We start from the raw sequence: 20,014 nt of genomic DNA, 5'->3' as shown, positions 1-20,014 counted from the left end.
AAGGGGAAGGGCAAATTAGACGCAGCTCTTGGGTGTAATATTGTGCTTAAATAAGTATTTGTGATCCACAGTGGTCATGCATAAGAGTGCAGCAGGAGACAATGCTTATATCCTCTATGGCCTTTCTTCTCTACCAATCAGAGACAATCCTAATGTACTAGCCTAAAGGCTACCTCAAATACTGCTGCTAAAGAACTTTAAATGTACCAAGAGCCTTTTTCCACCTATAGCAACTAGACCATCCAAAGAGACCTCATGCAAAAACATGTAGGACTCTTCTACTCAGCACTAACAGACACCCTACAAAACACTATGTCTTTAGCGGCATGCTGCTGGGTGGCTCTATCATCAACAGGTGATAAAATTTGCACTACAGCCAATCTACCTTTATGCTAGATGTAGCACAACCAGGGGATTCTTGTAACAAGTAGTTGCAAGATGCTCTAGCTCATGTCTCAGATCCAACACCAGAGCATCCACTACAGTATTATGCGTTATTTTTGCTTCTGTTGTGCTACCTTCAGCAAAAAGCAAACATCGGAAGGATTTGTCAGATCAGATTGACTGTATTGAGTTAATTTAGAAAATCCAACAGAAAACAATATATCAGTCAACAATATTATGAATATTCACTATCCATTTCAAATAAACTGCCATAAACAATCATTTTCATGAGAACTTTATGCAATTTCCTTAGGAGACAATACTCAAGATATTCATGACTCTTCTAGCAAACTTTTCAGTAATACGCATAAAAATAAAAGACATCTCCAAGTTCTTTGTAGGCAGGAATAATGCTGCAGCAGTACGAATCTGGAATGCTCTAGCATAGACACTGGCACTGGCATTCCAAAGTCACTTGTGTTCTGTGTACCTTATTGTATAACCTGAGAACAGTAGATGTTCTCAGACTAAACCTACATTCAAAAACGTTGTTCTAGCTACATTAAATGAAGAAAGTTTAAGAAAAAGAAAAAACAAAAAAAACATTAATCAACAACTATCAAACCATCCACAAACAATTTTATATTGAAAAGTTCACATCTTCTTCTGTTTCAGAGGTAATTCATAGCGTTTTGCTTTCCTTTAGACACTATTGCTGTATACCAGTACAAGTGCTGCAAACTCAAATATTCTGTGGTTTTAGAAACAGTTGAAAGTCTAAGCTTAATTATAAGATATAATAGCAGAGAGTCTTTTGTTTTTGTTGTTGTGTTTGTTTGGTTTGGTTTGTGTTTTTGTTGTTGTTTTATCTTTCAAACATAGGTCTTCTTATACACTCAAGCAACCTGTAAAATAAATACCTCTAAAGCACATGGTAAACTGCTTATCCACTCTACTAAACTGATTTAATGTTGCTACGACTGGAAATGCATGCATGTTAGTGATGAGAGGATTATCCTCCTACAAATCACAGAATCATAGAATATTCTGAATTGGAAGGGAGTCACAAGGATCGTTGAGTCCAACTCCTGGGTCCTGTGACCACTGCCCTGGGGAGCCTGTCCCAGTGCCTGACCACCTTCTGGGTGCAGAACCTTTTCCTTTCATGCAGCCTGAACCACTCCTGTCGCAGCTTCAAGATGTTTCCTCGGGTCCTATTGCGAGTCACCAGAGAAAAGAGATCAGCGCCTGCCCCTCCATTCCCCCTTGTGAGGAAGCTGTAAGACTGTGATAAGGTCTCCTCTCAGTCTCCTCTGCTCTGGGCTGAACAAACCAAGTGACATCAGCCACTCCTCATATATCTTGCCCTCCAGAGCCTTCACCATTCTATGGATTCTATGATTCTAAAGTGACCTCAATGATAATGAAAATGTCATCTGAATGAAAGTAGATATATTATACATTAGATATAGTGTGGAAGAGCCTGCACATCTTCATTATAACTTCATTTATCTGTATAACCAGTGGTGTCTTCTGGTTTACATCACAGTGTACCATAAAGTAAAAATGAAAATCCCTCTTAAACGACTTTAAGTGAAATCCAGAATTGGACATGTGACAAATCTTCAGATACACACAATTATGCAAGACATTTACAATTCTAATGGTTTCCTTCCTTTAGTGAATATGAGATATATCCACAATCACCTTCTCTCCCTCCCTGTCCTATTCATCATGATGTTCTATTTCTGGTTTCAATTACTTTCAGCAGTGAAGAGTGAGGAGATACATGAGGAGATACATCAATTTATATAGCAAGTTGGTAATATCGAGGCCAAATGAAAAGACGCAGTTATATGCAAAAATATATTTTGTGAGTGCATTTGAACCATAAAGATGTTTTACATCTACTCATGCCTGTAGTCATGAATTTAATCTTTCCTCCCTTTCTCTTCCCCCCATCCAGATAACAGAATTTATATCTTTAAGCTAAAAATTTCCCTATTTTCCAACATTCCTTAAACTGATTTATTTTCCCTATCCAAGTCTAATATCTAAAGAAAAAGTTCTTTTTTTTTTTTTTTTCCAAATTAATTTAATAGTTCCCTCAACTTTGGAATACTCATTGGAATAAGTCCTTGAATCTGTAAAATCATGTACAGACCCATGTGGGAGCAGTTCTTGAAGAGTTGCTGCCTGGGGGCAGCCCTCGCAGGATCAGCTGGGGAATGGCATCCCGTAGGAGGGACCCCACATGGAGCAGGGGCAGGGAGTGTGACTGTGAAGGAGAAGGGGAGACAAAGATGACAGCAGGGGACTGACCACAGTCCCCATTCCCCACTCCCCTGCACCACTTGGGGAGAGGAGGTGGAAGAGGGTGGATAGGGGGAGGGTGGTTTTAGTTTGCTTTTAGTTTCTCACTTCTCTAGTCTTTTAGTGACAAGCAACAAATGACATTAATCTCCCTATGTTGTCTGTTTTGCCTGTGGCGGTAATTGGTGAACCATCTCCTTATCTCAACCCTTGAGCCTTTTCTATTGTATTTTCTCCACCTTTTCCTCTGAGAAAGTAGTTGTGGTGGAGTTCTGCTGTCCAGCTGGGTAAAATCACCACAGCAAGGTTACTTGAACTTTTGCACACATCTTAATTTTTCTAAGAGTAAAGATTAAAGTAGGCATTGTGCTATCTATCGACCAGGAAACCAAGAGGTACATTTACTTCTCTCAAAAGCAGTAAATGATATTAATATGATATTAAAATGATATTAATTATGTAACCCACAATGCTAATTATTTTCCGCTGTCCTCCAAAGTTACCACTAATAGTAAAACATTAAGTAGTACTGAGAGTGATCAGCTAGTATGTCTTCCAGAAAAAAATGGATTGAGTCAGAGAGGCCTCAGTCTATTAGAAGTCTAGAAATGTAGTGTAGCTATCCTGAGTTGAAAGGCTGTAAGCATCAGCTTTTCAATTTTTCATAATTCTGACAAAATAATCATAACGTGCAACTCTTTGTTATTTTATTGAGAACAAAACCATTGAAAACCAAACCCGACTGAAAATACTGAAAGTGTGTCAGACATAACAGAAATAATAAGCATAAGATGAATTCTAGAGTCACTTGAAAAAGTTATACAGTCCCCAAAGAAAAGTTGTTCTATCTGTCAGGTTCTGAGTAAATTTGAATGCCATATAGATTAAGTATCCTAAGAAACAATCAAGCATCAAATCCATGCAAAACAGTATTTATTCTGCTTCAGAATAAACCTTAAATTTTTATATTTCTTCCATTAGGAAAGTGTATCTCATGGTCAAAGTTCTCAGGGAAAATAGTTCTTTATCCCAGATAATAAAACTGTACACTCTAATTCTGCTTGGAGTCTTAAAAAACAAGCATGAAAGATTTGTGGATGCAGAGAGTAACTGCTTTTACAAGTTCCTGTTTCCAGCAGCGCTAGAATAGAGCACATAAGCAAGTCAATGAGGCTCCAGAGTCAGTGCAAAAATCTTCCTGGAGAGTGAACTTAAAAAGAAATCACATTGGCACAGTAAGAAGTTGCCTCTGAAAGCGTGGTGAAGCTTGTTTTGAGATCTGCAATGCATAAGTTTTAATGCAAATGGAATGTGTCAATTAATGTTGTATTAGTATTTGACTTTTTTTTTTTTTTTTTTTTTTAACAAATTGTATGCAGTCTTCTGGAACAAACTGAGATGCCGAAACTTGATATATTAAAGAAATAAAAATAACTATTAAAATACTGTGTTAAACCAGCATATGTCTAAATAGTCCACAAGCTCTACTTCCAACTTACCAGTTTTTATAAAAATAACAAAGTTTCAGAGCAGCTTTAGGAAGTAAAGTAAAACTTCATGTTCCATGAAACTTAACATCGATAGTAAATGACCCGTTTTCCTCCTCCTTTCCCATTCAGTTAATTACTGTTTTGGAACATTAAGTGCACTCAACTTTATGTCAGGCACTTAACTCCTGCTGTTGATAAATCTGTCTAGCAAAAGGATTTGATCTTTGAAGTTAGTGCTTCAGTAGATTTCTTCAGTAGCAAGACATCCAGTAACTCACCTGCCCACTTGCTAATTTGTTTTAAAACTAAACGAACGTATGTTGCTTTCTGCATAGTAATCAAAACCATGTACTCCCTAGAATATACACGTGTGTGTGTGTGTGCACGCACTAATATCAACACTCACATGTAAGCATTCAGAGGCAAGCTTGGAACACCATATCATAGGTAGGAGGGAATGAGAAAATAACAGCTTACATTTCCATACAGTTGCTGTTCCAAAGCATTCTCAGCCTTATTTTCTTTATAAGCAACTAAAATGCACACTTTCTCCAGGCACCAGCCATTTCTGGGTTGAAGCACAGCAGCTGTTCAGCACTTCACAGCAATGCCACACTGCTGGGAGGGCCCACTGACAAAAACATTTGTTTTCCTCTGAGATAGCTGCACTTCAGTTGTTGATGAAGGTAAACTGGAGTAGCTAAGTAATATTTGCAGGAGGCCTTTGATGCCTTGATTGCAAGCATATGGCAACAAAGTCTGCTCTGTCATCTATGTAGACCAAAAACAATGACAGCTGAAAGGAAGAATGGTCTCTATATCACAGATGTGATACTAAGGCACAAGAAGCAGCACCTAGATCATCTAAGGTTCAGGATAGTCAGAAGATTGACAGTTATCTTCCCTCAGTGCACCACAGTACCATAACTCATCTCTAAACAACAAATAATTTATTTTAATCCACTTGAAGCAGGAACAGTATGTGAGTTACTACTCCTCTTGAGGAACTGTTCCCCATATGGTTTTGAGAGCGTCCATTGGAGTATCTGTGTACTAATTACCCAGAGAATAGATGGAGTTGAATACAAAGTGGAAGCTCTTAGGTACAGAAATTATTCATCAATACTTCTGCATTTGCAAGGGGTTTTATGTATGCCAGATATTTCAAAGAGCGAGCAAAATTCTCATTTTAGAGGAGGTATAGGAAGTCAGGTTATCCTTGTGGCTCCTCACCAAATGCAGACAGGCGACAGCAATCACAGTGGTGTTCATTTACATATGCACATGCAGAGAGACTCCCTGCAGGCACAGCATAGAAAGCTGTTGGTATCATCCTGCTCACTGCAATCTGGAAAATTTCCCAGACACCTGAGATGAGTTCAGTACCACATGGGACAGGTTATTTACGAAATTCAGATCCTTGTGGCAAACCACAAATCTATCTCCATTCTCAAGGCTCCACACCAGCTCCTGATCCTGCTCCTTAGGCTGTCTGGAGACAGCCTAGCTGCCTCCAGAGCAGCTGCTGCTGGAAACCTACATCATAGGCTCATTGCTACTCCATTCCTTTCTGATGGTCACCATCTGCCTCACTTTATGTGCTATTCAGTCTATTCACAAAGGGAGATTGTTTCCTCTATGCTCCAGGATGCACTTTCTGAGAGCAACATGTATGTATAAGACCTCGAGTCTGTGAGTTTAGAATCATAGAATCATAGAATATCCTGAGTTGGAAGGGACCCTTAAGGATCATCAAGTCCAACTCTTGACACCGCACAGGTCTACCCAAAAGTTCAGACCATGTGCCTAAGTGCACAGTCCAATCTCTTCTTAAATTCAGACAGGCTCGGTGCAGTGACCACTTCCCTGGGGAGCCTGTTCCAGTGTGCAACCACCCTCTCTGTGAAGAACCCCCTCCTGACGTCCAGCCTAAATTTCCCCTGCCTCAGCTTAACCCCGTTCCCGCGGGTCCTGTCACTAGTGTTAATGGAGAAAAGGTCTCCTGCCTCTCGACACCCCCTTACGAGGAAGTTGTAGACTGTGATGAGGTCTCCCCTCAGCCTCCTCTTCTCCAGGCTGAACAGGCCCAGTGACCTCAGCCGTTCCTTGTACGTCTTCCCCTCCAGGCCTTTCACCATCTTCGTAGCCCTCCTCTGGACACTTTCCAACAGTTTCATGTCCTTTTTATACTGTGGTGCCCAGAACTGCACACAGTACTCGAGGTGAGGCCGCACCAGCACAGAGTAGAGCGGGACAATCACCTCCCTTGACCTACTAGCGATGCCGTTCTTGATGCACGCCAGGACACGATTGGCCCTCCTGGCTGCCAGGGCACACTGCTGGCTCATATTCAACTTGCTGTCTACCATGACCCCCAGATCCCTCTCTTCTAGGCTGCTCTCCAGCGTCTGATCGCCCAGTCTGTACATGCAGCCAGGGTTTTCCCGTCCCAGGTGCAGGACCCGGCACTTGCTCTTATTGAACTTCATGCGGTTGGTGATCGCCCAGCTCTCCAACCTGTCCAGATCCCTCTGTAAGGCTTTTACGCCCTCATTTGAGTCCACAACTCCTCCAAGTTTGGTGTCATCAGCAAACTTGCTCAAAATACCCTCTATTCCTACATCCAGATCGTTTATAAAAATATTGAAAAGTACCGGCCCTAAAATGGAGCCTTGAGGGACCCCACTGGTGACCGCCCGCCAGCCTGACACAGCCCCATTTACCATAACCCTTTGGGCCCTGCCCGTTAGCCAATTGCTCACCCATCGTATGATGTTTTTATTTAGCTGTATGGTGGACATTTTGTCCAGTAGGATCCTATGGGAAACCGTGTCAAAAGCCTTGCTGAAGTCCAAAAAAATCACATCAGCTGGTTTCCCTTGGTCCACCATACGGGTGATCTTATCATAAAAGGAAATCAGGTTAGTTAGGCAGGACCTACCCTTCACAAACCCATGCTGGCTGGGACCAATGACTGCTTTGTCCCCCAGGTGTGCCTCAATAAGTTCAAGAACCAACTTCTCTATGATTTTACCAGGCACTGACGTGAGACTGACAGGCCTATAATTGCTAGGGTCTTCTTTCTGACCCTTCTTGAAAATCAGCACAACATTTGCCAGCTTCCAGTCTACCGGGACCTCTCCAAATTCCCAGGATCATTGAAAAATAATTGAAAGAGGTTCCGCGATGACGTCCGCCAGCTCTTTCAGCACCCGGGGATGAATCCCATCCGGACCCATGGACTTGTAGGGATCCAGGTGGAGTAGCAAATCCTGCACACGTTCAGGGTCAGTTGGGAGTTTGTCATCTCCACCGTCCCAGTCCTCCAGCTCAGGGCACCCTGGGTCCCAAAGCCCATCATCGGCATTGAAGACAGAGGCAAAGAAGGCGTTAAGCGTCTCTGCTTTGCCTATGTCATCATCTGTGAGGAGACCTTCCCTATCAAGGAGCGGCCCTATGTTTTCTTTAGTTCTCCTTTTTCCATTTACATATCTAAAAAAACCCTTTTTATTTTCTCTCACAGACACAGCTTCAACTCTAGCTGTGCTTTGGCCACACGAACTTTCTCCCTACAAACACGAACAGCATCCCTGTATTCTTTCCATGACGCCTGGCCCTCCTTCCAGTAGCGAAACACTCTCTGTTTCCGCCTAATCTCCATTAGAACGTTCCTGGTCAGCCATGCCGGCCTCCTGCCCCGCCTGCCTGACTTGCGATATTTAGGAATTGCCTGATCTTGTGCTTCTAGGAGGCATCGCTTAAAGAGTGACCAGCACTGGTGGACATCGAGGCCTTCAAGAGCAGTTTCCCAGGGGACCTTGCTGACTAGTTCCCTGAGCAGCCTGAAGTCCGCTTTCCCCATATCTAGGGATGAGGTTTTGGTGGCACTTTTCCTTCTGTCACCATAAATTTTGAACTCAACCACTTCATGGTCGCTATGACCGAGGCGGCCACCAATCACCACATCTCCCACCAGACCCTCTCTGTTTTCTAGCAACAGGTCTAGGAGGGCACCTTTCCTAGTTGGCTCCGTTAGCACCTGCACCAAGAAGTTATCATCTAGGTGCTTCATGAACCTCCTGGACTTAGTGAGTTTAGTGAGTCCCCTGAAATTTATTTAAGACTAAGTACTTCTATCATTCAAATGCTTTTCTGAACCTCACACTCTTCCTAAGATGTCTTAAAAACTGCTTCATTTATAGCGCATGGTGTACCATTTGGACATATGGGTTATAATATATTGTACTTTCTTCTGAAAATTATTTAAAAAAAAAAAAAAAAAAGCTTAATAGCCATGTTTACAGCACTTTAAAGAACACTGCTGTGTAATTAAACAATCAAACTTTGATTCCATTTTAAATTGCACTGAGGACCAATAGTATTCAATAACTTCTGTAAGAGTTAAGAATATTTACTAGCATCATTTTGAATGACTACACCGCTCTAGGAGAGAGGCCAGAATCTGTTGCCACCTATGTTTCTTTTAAAGCACCATGATAACAAATGCTCGTTATGATAGGCTTTTAGCCCAATTGTTAGATCTGCCACTTAGTGGAAAAAAACACATAATTATAGTTGAGAAGGCTAGTACATTAACAATTAGCCCTTAATATGTTTCCTTTAGATCAAAGGAAACATATTCATATTTGTAGTATTCTGCCAGTACTCTGAAGCAAAAACTACCGATGATGAGTTAAGATCAGCAAACAACTAAGTAAAAGACTGCAGCGTGATTTCTAAGAACCCTGCAAGAAGTATACTGTTAAAACAATAAGCTAATGTCCAGCCAGGGTCTATTAAGGAGATAGCCCAGGAGAAGGTGCAAAGACTTGCAAGAAGCTTTCACATCCCCTAACCTCTGATCCAGCAACACCCAAATGATTAGCTTAAGGAAACATTCAAACTATTACCTGCCCTGATGCTATTATTGGGGTAAGATAGCAGTTATTTTAGAATATTCAGTGTCCCATTGCTGGAGACAGACCTTTTTCTCAAATAGTACCTAGCTGCTGGGGGAAAAGCTGCAAAGAAACAAGAAGGCAGACTCAATACATAGACAAGGAACTGACAATAAACCACTTGGTGAACCCTGAGGCAATAACCAAGAAGGTGGTAGGTAGGTAGGTAGCTAAGTAGGGAGGTAGAAAAGAGATTTCAGTTACATACAGTTTTGTTTCTAGGAAATGGGAAAGGAAGACGGACAGTCTTGTGGAAGTTACAAGGACAATGTGGGATACCATACAGACCTAACAGTTATGTGGTACCAATCTATACAGCACAAATGAACTTGATTTCATATCACACTTCAGTTTTCACTTGTAAATAGAGATGCACAAGAGACTGAACTGCTTAAGAATAAGCCATATCAGAAAATTCCATCAGTAAATTATAAATAAAAATAAATAAATAAATAAATTTTATACTTTTACCATTTAGTATGTGATTTCTAGTATGAGTTGACTGATGAAGCTCTTTAAAGATTCAAAGAAGAAAAAAAAAAGGGAGAGAGAGGGAGAGAGCTATTTGTTGCTCAGAACAGCCACATTTGTATCAGTAAACCCAAAAACTCCCAAGTGACATTCCCAGATATTGTAATAGCCTTTGCTAGTAAGTTTAGTATGTTGTCAAACTATTTCCTGACACAGGTTTGGCCTCTTCTCCTCAGACAAATCCAGGAATATTTTAGGGACTGCTCCCAGCAGGCAATTTGAATGCAGCCACTGCCTTGTGAAGGTTAAGGCTTTTACCAGCTGAGTGCTGACAGCTGCCACTTGGCCTCGTCACCCAGATGCTTATTTTCTTTAAATAGAAATTCAACAGATTTCAATTTCTTCCAAGTTTAATTCCATCTCTGAAGAAAAGGTGCATGACCTGGCACATTTGGTGTTCCTTCCCAGTCCTCTACATGTGGCAATGAAGGTATTGAATCATTCATAAATTTCATTTCCTTTAGAATCTGTGTATCAGAGATTGTATTTGCATATTTCACTGTCCTCAGTGAAGTTACTGTGTTTGAACTAGCACTGGACAGAAAAAAAAAATACTTTTTAGATAAATTAACATGACAAAAAACCTTATTACAAACACTGTTAAGATGAAATATTGGATATTATCACGTTAAAAAAAGCACCCTTCTTTCATAAACTCCACTGCCCAACCTGGCTGCAGCTCCACCTGCAGATCTGTTCATATCTGTTCATACCTTACAGATATGTTGTTTTGGAATTCCACGCAGTATGCAGTAATAATAAAGATGCTCCCAACCCGTTAAAAGTTCATCCAGGGCATCATGCTGTGGACAATAGCCGATAAGAATGCCTTCAGAGTTAGCAGACAGTATATCCATTTCAGATCTGCTTAAAAGAAAAAAAAAAAAATGTAAAAAACACAGCCCTGGTTTTCACCCTTGTGATATAGAGTCTTCAAGACAAGTACACATCTCTTACTCTGTTGGTAAATGGGTTTGACTCTCTTCACTGTCATCACTTAACATGGTACCACCCATACTCAATGCAAGCTTTTTGTCCCTATCTCTGAGATATGCGCTGCCACCCATGCTTTACTGCTCCAAATGTACATGGATGAACAAACACAGGAGGACAGATCTATGAGAACTAATTCTTACCAGGTTTACCTCCCCTATACATTTAGTAGACCCTGTTCTGGGGGGATATACTTCAAATCCATGCAGTGTTCATGACATTCAATATTAGAGGGGCATTAGTCTCGAAAGAGAGAGCAAAACATTGCTGTGTATTCTTTACGTTCTGTATACATGCATACATGCATTGTCTAAACAACAAAAGCCAGAAAACCAAAGCCTATTAAAGACTAGGAAGTTTAAAGACAATACAGGTAAAAATATAAAGTGATTCTGATTTCAGAGACTTTGGCCATCTCTTCATAGCTGTATGGCATTACTTGAAATTGCATTCATTGCTAAGAAGCAAGCTTGATTGCAAGGGTATCTCATTACCCATAATGGCACTAAATCTATCCTATTTATTCCAACATCTAATCCAACATTCAATGATGCTGATTTACATTTACAGAAAAGACCTGTCAAAACTAAGCTACTTAATTAAAAAGAGAAAAATTGAGTTTTGAAAAAAGTTTTTAAAAGGTTCTGCATTACAGAATGGCTTACCCCTTAGTGGTTGTCTATGTTTCTGGTTAAGAGAACTAAATATATGATTATTAATTTAGACACAATGTAAATGCATTAAATGGAGGATCTACTAATACCAGCACCAGTGAAAATAGAAATATGTATCTCCTGTTTCTTAACAACATTCAGGAGTCTGAAGAAAACGAAAACACAAATTACATTTTACTTGATGAATCACAACATCAAAATATTTTAATCCTTTCAAAAGATAAGTTATCATGATTATGATGAACCTTGCTGGAGACTAATTAGAATGGGCTTTTGCTCTTAATGGCAAAGATATAAAATTTTAGTACCTTTGTAGGTTTGGATAGTGCCAAGGCAGTTAACTGCCTGTAGATATCTCCCTAGGTAAAGACTTAGAAAAAAAGAAAAAAAAAAAGGGGGGGGGGGGGGGGGGAGGAGGGAAGAGGATGCTAGAAGTGCACTCTGTCATTAAATCTATATCTAATTAAAGATTATCTTAAATAACATATATACAGATTTTTTCCCAAGCCAGTTTCTAGACATACCTAAATCAAATTAAATGAGTTTTAAGGTCATATTTACCATAATCTATGGACTGAATAATGTTGATCTTATTACATGACCTGACAGAAGCTGTGTATTCTTTATTTAACAAAATCTAACATTGTGAAACTATCTACAGTGAAATGCTGTCAAGATGCTGCTGAATAGAGAGTGATGTGCATAAGGTTTGCTATACTAAGAAGATTCAGGCAAGCTAACAAGGCTTCTTTTTCTTACAGGTACACTCCTTGGAGTCTGGGTTTTTAGTTACATGCCAAGTTCAATCACAAGAGAACAAATCACACTCAGGGGTAAATTCAGGGACATTTACTCAGCATGAACTCTCTATCTGGATAGATACATATAGCTTGGAATGGATTTATACCACGAAGAACAAAAAATAAGTATGCATGGCTGTGAAATATAACAGACACCTGATGTCCTTAAGCTAGAACTTGATTAGACCATAGTTACTCAGCTTGCATTGGGTAATAAAAACACTTCTGTGTCCACAGTGCTAATTGCACAGATACAATTTTAGTGTTGTGCTTCCTATGAAGCATACACAGCCTTAGATGAACAAGATCCCACCCAGCAACCTTTAGCTTTCATAAAGAAAGAATGGAGTGAGAATACATCATTTAATATTCTTACTCAGCTTGGTCCTTATCTTGCATCTACATCCATTAGTGCTGACCTTGAACACATAAAGCGTTCCCATTAGTAAAGAAATTCTAATGTATCCACTAATGAACTCACGGACCTATCCGTCATAAAGCAGAAAGAAATCTGAATAGAATTTAACAACAACAACAAAAAAAGCCATATGTGGATTCTAGCTTTTTATTGAAATATTTTTGATATATATATTAGAATGCCTACTCTTTCCACAGCAATAATACTGAGTAGGTGTCCAAAACAAAAAGGTTGGAGATCAAAATTGAGTTTTGTTTAGCCAGCATAACTTTTCTCTGAATACTAGAATAAGAGATGAAAGAAAGCCACAGCATAAGCTTTAATTACAGAACATATTTTAGGATAGACACCTGCCTTTATGTCAGGAAATTAATTTTCCTTGGAATTCAGTTAATTTCTCAAATCTCATTTTCATGTGCTTAATGAACTTTTCAAGAAGTTACAGCATGATACCCCAAACCCTTTTCACTAAGTGATATAGTGTAAATGCTTAAAAAAAAAACAAAACAAAACAAAAAAGATATTCAGTACATTAATTATATCTTTCTTTAACAAACATCATGCATGATATTATCAGAATACAATAAGAAACATACATTTTTATATTTTCTGAAATATAGATTAGCATGCAGCAAACTAACAAACTTTTTCTCAGCCTAGAGAAAAGCAAGCCTTTGTTTTCTGCCCTATTATTATCAACATGCTAGCATTTCTCATTAGACCACTGATGTAAACAACATGAGAGACGGTGGGGGAAAGCTGATTTTAAAACTGAAGAGAGAAAGCACATATAACTACAGATTCCAACCTTTCTCTGCCTTTCTGTCCATAGTACAATAGACACTATGAATACCAGTGTAATTTCTAAAAACTATAGGATAGAAAACAGACTTTTACACAAATAAAAGGATTTCTGTATCATTATCAAAATATTTAGGAATGGTTATCTTCAGACTCTTAGTTATTTTGGTCTGACCTATTTCAGGCATGGAACATAAGTTCTCATCTTCCTAGTGAAGATTCATTTTTAGATTGTATTGTTATGCTCAGTCAATACTTTCACTTACTATTTAATTTTTTGTGTAAAGTGGAACAGCTGCAACAAATGAAACCAGCAGAATGTATCCAGAATATTTTATATGTTAAATAAAAATTTAAAGGTGAAAACTAAATTGCTAGTACACTTCTTGAAAAGGTCAGCAGACTCTATGGCATCCTTGAGAAAAATAGTACAGAGTAGCACTTGAAACCTTGAAAATATTGTATTCTGTCCCTTTCTATATGCTTTTGTCTCCATTTATGTGGTAAGAATTATGATAACTTTCACTTAAATCATCCTGAAAAAAAAAATAATCCAAGACTTCAGGAGGCTTCCATAAATTTGGAATGCTCACCTTACAAAGTTTTGTACTAATGATGAAGGAAACTTGCCAGCCTTGCAAGGCAATGGGGATTTTAGCAAACTAAACTCAGAGTGGATGAAACCTTCACTTAAATGTATTCCTCCACTGATCGTTTTAAGGTATTTAACCGATCCATTTCTTTTGTGTGTTGCAGTACCCCTGAAATCTGATTCCAGTCTGGAAAGCTACCCTGGAGTGGCATGGGTCCAGTCAGAAAGGTTTTGCTGCCACTGAAGAGAGAACAAAACATTTGAATATATGCGAAGAATCTCAAACAAAACCTGTTGCTTTCTGTCACATGAACTGGACTTTCATCTTCCAGAAGGCTGGGTTGGTTGTTGCTGAGACTGAATTTCCTTCTCATTTATTACAGTGGTTACCAACAATATTGCTTAGGCAACTGTAGGTTGACATTCAAAGGTATGACCTCAATTTCAGCACAACTTAGTGCCCCCAATATCAGCCGTTTGGCTGTTTATGAAAAAATGTTTCACTGTTGACTCTGCTGTGCACTTTGGTTCATTTTTGTGTGCTTTTTCTGTGGTGTTTGAATGTAGTTAAAATAAAGGCAATGATATATGTGGTACTTACAATGGCTTCTGCAGAGAGATAAATTCCAATAATTAGTCAAAATGAAATATAAATTTACAAATTGCAAAAGTAGTTAGACATTCCATTGTACTCATAACTGCACATTCAATTCAGTGCATACTAATGCTCAATTAACATTATAAAAAATCAAGGTTAAAATATAATTAATGTAACTAAAGCTTAGTTATAATTAAACTAATTATACTGATATACAGTGTAACAACAGCTTTCTCAGCCATTATATTGATGCAAATTTATTCTGCCTTTCAAGTAAAGCTATTCGAATTACATTTTAAATTATTTATCAAGCTGAATATCATAACTATCAAGAGTCCAAGTTGTAGCTCTATAGAAATATTTTATTTTCCCCTCTTTGGAAAGCAGTTCTTTGGTCCTATGACTTTGTAATCCAACAGCTGAGATGACTGACTTTCAAATCAAATTGTATGGGGGGTTGCTGTCATGGAGGATCTCTATGCAGAAGAGAGAAATTCATGGTATATAAATTAATTATATAAGGAACACTGCCAAATGCTTTAGGACACTTATGAACAAGATTAGGTTCACGGCAACTACTTCTTCTTCTATGCACCCCCATTACAACATCGAGTATGAACTTAAAATTGAATATATTCAGCAAACTACAGTGGAGAAAACTGCAAAATAGCTTGAGTCAAAAAGGCAAACAAAACACTAAACACTAGTCGCGTTATTTTACACTGATCTTGACATGACACTTAAAAGGATTTTGACACATTCTCTTCCCAGCTGTCTTTAGCCCTTTTCAGTTGAGGGAGGCTTTACAACAGTTATTGCAGGAGGCTTGGGTACAAACTTGCAAAGGGGAAGAAAACTAACAGTGGCCAATATACACTTAAAGAGTGGAACAGATATGCAGTATCTGCTGATGTATTAGTCCAGAAGTGATTCAAAGACTAGGAGGGCTCACTTTGATGGGGTTCACTGTGTTCTCCTTTCTTTTACTACTTTGGTAAGTGTCAGCTTTTCAGAGTACATATATAATACAGATACTATTTCTTCAAGCTATTTGACAAAAACAGTAGCTATGAAAATGCTTATGGATATCCACAATAGCTTTCAAATAGCCAGCTCCTGGTGACAATCTGGTCATAGCAGTAAAGCTAAGGATATATTACTCTGACTCCATTTGCACCCTTAAAGAGGAGCACATACACTACAGAGAACACAAAAGAAGTGCCATGCAGTCAATCAACTGTCATATTTGTTTAAGCTTGACAACTCCTTTGCCTAGACATTGCTCAAAAGTCAGTCTCCTGATGTCTTATAGTACCATTCTTGATAAATAAAGGCAAGTAAATTTTATTAAAAGATTTTCTTTTTCCCTTTTTTTGCTTTTAATATTTCTGACCTTCACTAGAGGGACTGCTGATACTTCAGTGTCAATATTTCACTTCCACATTTTCCTTTGCCACTTTTTAAACCACTTTGAGGGGTTGCAAATATCCCTAACATAGAGACATTTTCTCTATATGATATTATTTTTATGTTTCATCTGGACAGATATGTCACTGATAATGGCAATGTTAATAAGGTACATAAAATAATAAAAAAGGCAAAATCCCCTATGAATAGCATTTTGCTTTTATCTTCACAAGACTGTCTGTGGTTAGTGATAAATTCCTATTATTTCTTTTACTAAGAGTATCTTTATGAGGTCACAGTTACAACCAGAATGGGATTGCAAAGGTTAGATGTTGCCTGAAAGACTTTTCTCCACAAGAATATTAATTTTTTTTTAAAAGTAGTTCCTTGGTAGACTGCTTAGCTTGTATACTATAAATGTGCATTCCCCACGTAAATGCTAAGATACATCAAAGTTATGAACATACTCTGCTTAAAATATCTACTTGATTTGTAATGTATCAAAAAGAAAAAGTTTAAAGACATCAGAAGCCTTCCCTTCCCCAAAAGAATGTCCCCATCAAAAAGAATGCCAAGAAACTTTCATGTGCAGAAGAGATGAAGCTGGAAAGCTGGATCTAGTATTTAATACAAATTTCTTCTTAATAACACCCAGTCTTACAAATCTGAGAGATAGCTTTAACACATTTTATTAAGCTTTTGTTACAATACCAAAAAAAAAAAAAAAAAAGTTTTCTCAGGAATAAGCTCATTTTTTGTGGCTCTAAACTTTCAACAAACAATTCAGAGCCCAACAAATCTTTTGGAAGTACTTGAAGGTATTGTGAATCTAATTTTCTGCCTTTTTAAAAAGGCAGCTCTAGACCCGAAGTACATTTTACAATTTTCTTTGAGAGTCTAGCTGGATTTCCCTGAACACGACTTGATCATCATTGTATGAGGAGCACACCTCTCTCTACACAACCCCAGACACTTCCAAGATATTTTAGGCTGAAGGTCCAAAAATTCTGCTTTGCAATTCAACATGCACTTTTGGAAAGCTGATCTGCCATTTCTGGTCCCCTGTCCAAAGGTGCAAGCAAATGCTGTCCTGTTAAATTCAGGTCTGATTTCAGTGCGTCTGTCTCAATGAGACACTTCTGACTTTTTCATATATTCTGTGAAACTATTACAATAATAATCAGGATTTTTTTTTTTTTAATATTTTATATTTTTATATCCAGGAACTTTCAAGAACAGTTTATTCAATGAAATAGATCCTGTTATGAATTAAGGATTTTTAACCCACCTAAAACCCCTTGGGCACCTGATACACAAACCAGACAGGGCTATGTTCTCCAACTATTTACATTTTTGTGTTTATTGACATACATAATTATATATCAGTAGCAAATCAATCCTTAGGGAGGAAAGATGAAAGTTGCAGTTGTCTTCCTGATGTGAAATGCACATATTCCTTACAGAACATATTGCATAGCATAGCAAGTTAAAAGAATAGAAATATTTCCATCATAGTGACGTTTCTTGGTTTTGCCTCAAATACTGATTTAAGTGTTGCAGCCAACGATAGGGGACTCAAGCACACTCATTTCACTTTTAATAATTGTTCCCAGAAGTTGCAACTAACAAAGATGTAATTAACAGTTTAAAGACACCTGAAACTAGAAAATATTCAGGACACTCGCACATATATCAACTGTTACACAAAATATTTTACATTTCTTTCTTTTTTTCCTCCTGTTTGAGAATTTGGTATTTGTACTTATAAGCAGGATAAACATGACTGCTGCTCAGGAAATAAAATAGTTATACCTGAAACTGAAGTAAGGAACATCAAATCTTATCACAAGCATCTTTGTGTCTTCTCACTAGACTACAGAAAATGGCAATTTAACTGATTCAGAGATCATAATCTTTTTTGTTGTTGTTAAGATTATAAATCAATTCTATTCAGAAAAAATATATATATTCTGCTTTGCATAAGAATTTTTAGCAGTAGTTCAAGTGTTGTGGAAGGGTTCTTCAGACCTGCTGTGGTTAGAATCCTATCTATGCAAGAGTCAACAGTTTTGTCCACTACTAATTTACAGTAGCACAGCAACACAGTGCATCTTGATTTGCTTTGTATCAGTTGACAAAATATGAAGCAAGCAACAAAATCAGGAATGACACAAATCTCTACTCCCAGCCTCAAACTTGTTTGTTTCCCCGGGGCTAGCTATTGTGTAACTGCAGCTCCTGCTTGAGGTTGCCACCTTTATAATATTAGAATAAGTGAGTGATAAGTTTTGAAAACACAGAAATGCTTTACTTTCACTTATAGACTTCTGTCTTCAACCATGCAAGAAACATCAGAATGCCTAAGGTGACGTCCAGGTCAGGGTAATGATTGTCAATGACAGTTTGAAACCTTAAATATGACCATCTCCTGTAGGTTCTTCTCTAGTCTTCTAAATGTGTCAAATTTCATTACCTATATATAGTAAATAACATTACATTTTAAATGAATGGAGTAAATGAAAGTATCATACAAGGTGGGTAGCAGGCATAATCAAATATTATGTAATTATGTAGCATGAATTATCAGGTATTACTGGCTATTTGAAACTATTATTAAATGCCAGAAGCATAAAGATGACCTCAAAAGAATTATCTCTTTCACAAAAATAAATTGCAACATTCTAGTAAAAGGAATACATTGATATATTGTTTTATGATTTTTTGAAGAATTACCTTTAGGGGTTCTGATAAAATAATGTATTTAATAAACATAGTGTAACTGCCAAGATACCTGACAATGAAATATATTCTTATAACTTTATATTTGCTTTCAAGTAGGTATTAAAATATAGAAATTGCCACACCAAATCAAATCATTTGCCCTTATACAGATCTGATGTCACATTGTATAGGGAAATCCATATGAAATTCATGAAGGCATAGGAAGGACCAAAGGCAAGTCCCAGGAAAAGCTATACATGTCATTCCTTCCTCCTGATTAATAATTATTTGACGGTGATTTGGGGAGTTCTTTGTTATTAAGCCCTTTTTACCTGAATCTACTGAAAAAAAAAAATGTTGTTATGAAAGACATTTTAAAAACAAAACAATAACAACAACAAAATCAATTACATAGAACCATGTTTAGTAGTGGTGATGGTGTCCACTTTTTCTCTTCTTTTAAGGGTAAACTTTCAAGAAAACATAATTTTGCTATAACTGAAACTACTTGCATTATGAAATTATATCTATTTATCATTATTTTCATTAAGTGAGCAAATACTGACATATGAAAGCATTTAAATTATAAAACAAAGATATGTATCTTCACATTTTGGAAATTTCAAAATGTTTCATTTTAAACTCTTCTGAATTAAACCCTTCACCCCTCATTCTCCAATTTTGAAATGGACATAATTTTAAAAACAAACAAATAAACAAACAAGGTTTAAAATTGTTAACCAGCCCACAATACATTCATACACATAGACACATTTTACTTTGCTTTTACTCAAAAATAATTTTACTTTCCCTCCAATGTTGCTGGTAAAACCTGTACATGTTGGTTACACCTAAACCAAAAAGGCCATTATTCACTTATCACTCCATCAAAGTTATCCTCAATACCACAAACACTATATCTCTTTTCTTCATTACACAACATGTTGATCAAGTAATTAATTAATGACTCTGAAGGACCCAAGTGTCAACATTTTAAAATTATCCAGTTTAAGCACCAGTCATCATCCTCAGCCTGGAAACCTTTTGGTGCAGCACTAGCATGGGAGATTTATGTCCCACTAGCATGAGAGATTTACATCCATGCATCTGTACATACGGTATATTAAGATTTTTGTTACAACTGAGGCTTCCTGTAGCCTACTCTTTTGCTACCAGACAAGTTCTTCAAATTCTCGATTAACAGAGCTCTCAGACTTCAAAATGTTGTCATAATCCCTGATGTTCCTGACAAGGGCTTAACAGCAATGATGCAATATGGATTTAAAAGGGATCAAACCAGGTCCCTACACTACAATATAAAGGACTGAAGACTG

At 37.7% G+C, this 20,014-nt stretch overlaps 1 protein-coding gene across 5 annotated transcripts in view; it reads right to left on the bottom strand.

The window, feature by feature from the left end:
• Positions 1–20,014, bottom strand: part of LOC311432077 (ATP-binding cassette sub-family A member 13-like) — a 155,154-nt gene that overhangs the window by 22,516 nt on the left and 112,624 nt on the right. For all 5 annotated transcript variants that reach the window (XM_084510132.1, XM_084510133.1, XM_084510134.1 and 2 more), the window contains one exon: positions 10,390–10,540. In XM_084510132.1, the coding sequence (XP_084366258.1) occupies positions 10,390–10,540 (151 nt within the window). The remainder of the gene's footprint in view (positions 1–10,389; positions 10,541–20,014) is intronic.

Source organism: Aythya ferina, assembly GCF_964211825.1.
Source record: "Aythya ferina genome assembly, chromosome: 2".
Taxonomy (NCBI): domain Eukaryota; kingdom Metazoa; phylum Chordata; class Aves; order Anseriformes; family Anatidae; genus Aythya; species Aythya ferina.
This window is presented reverse-complemented; position numbering and strand designations above follow the sequence as displayed.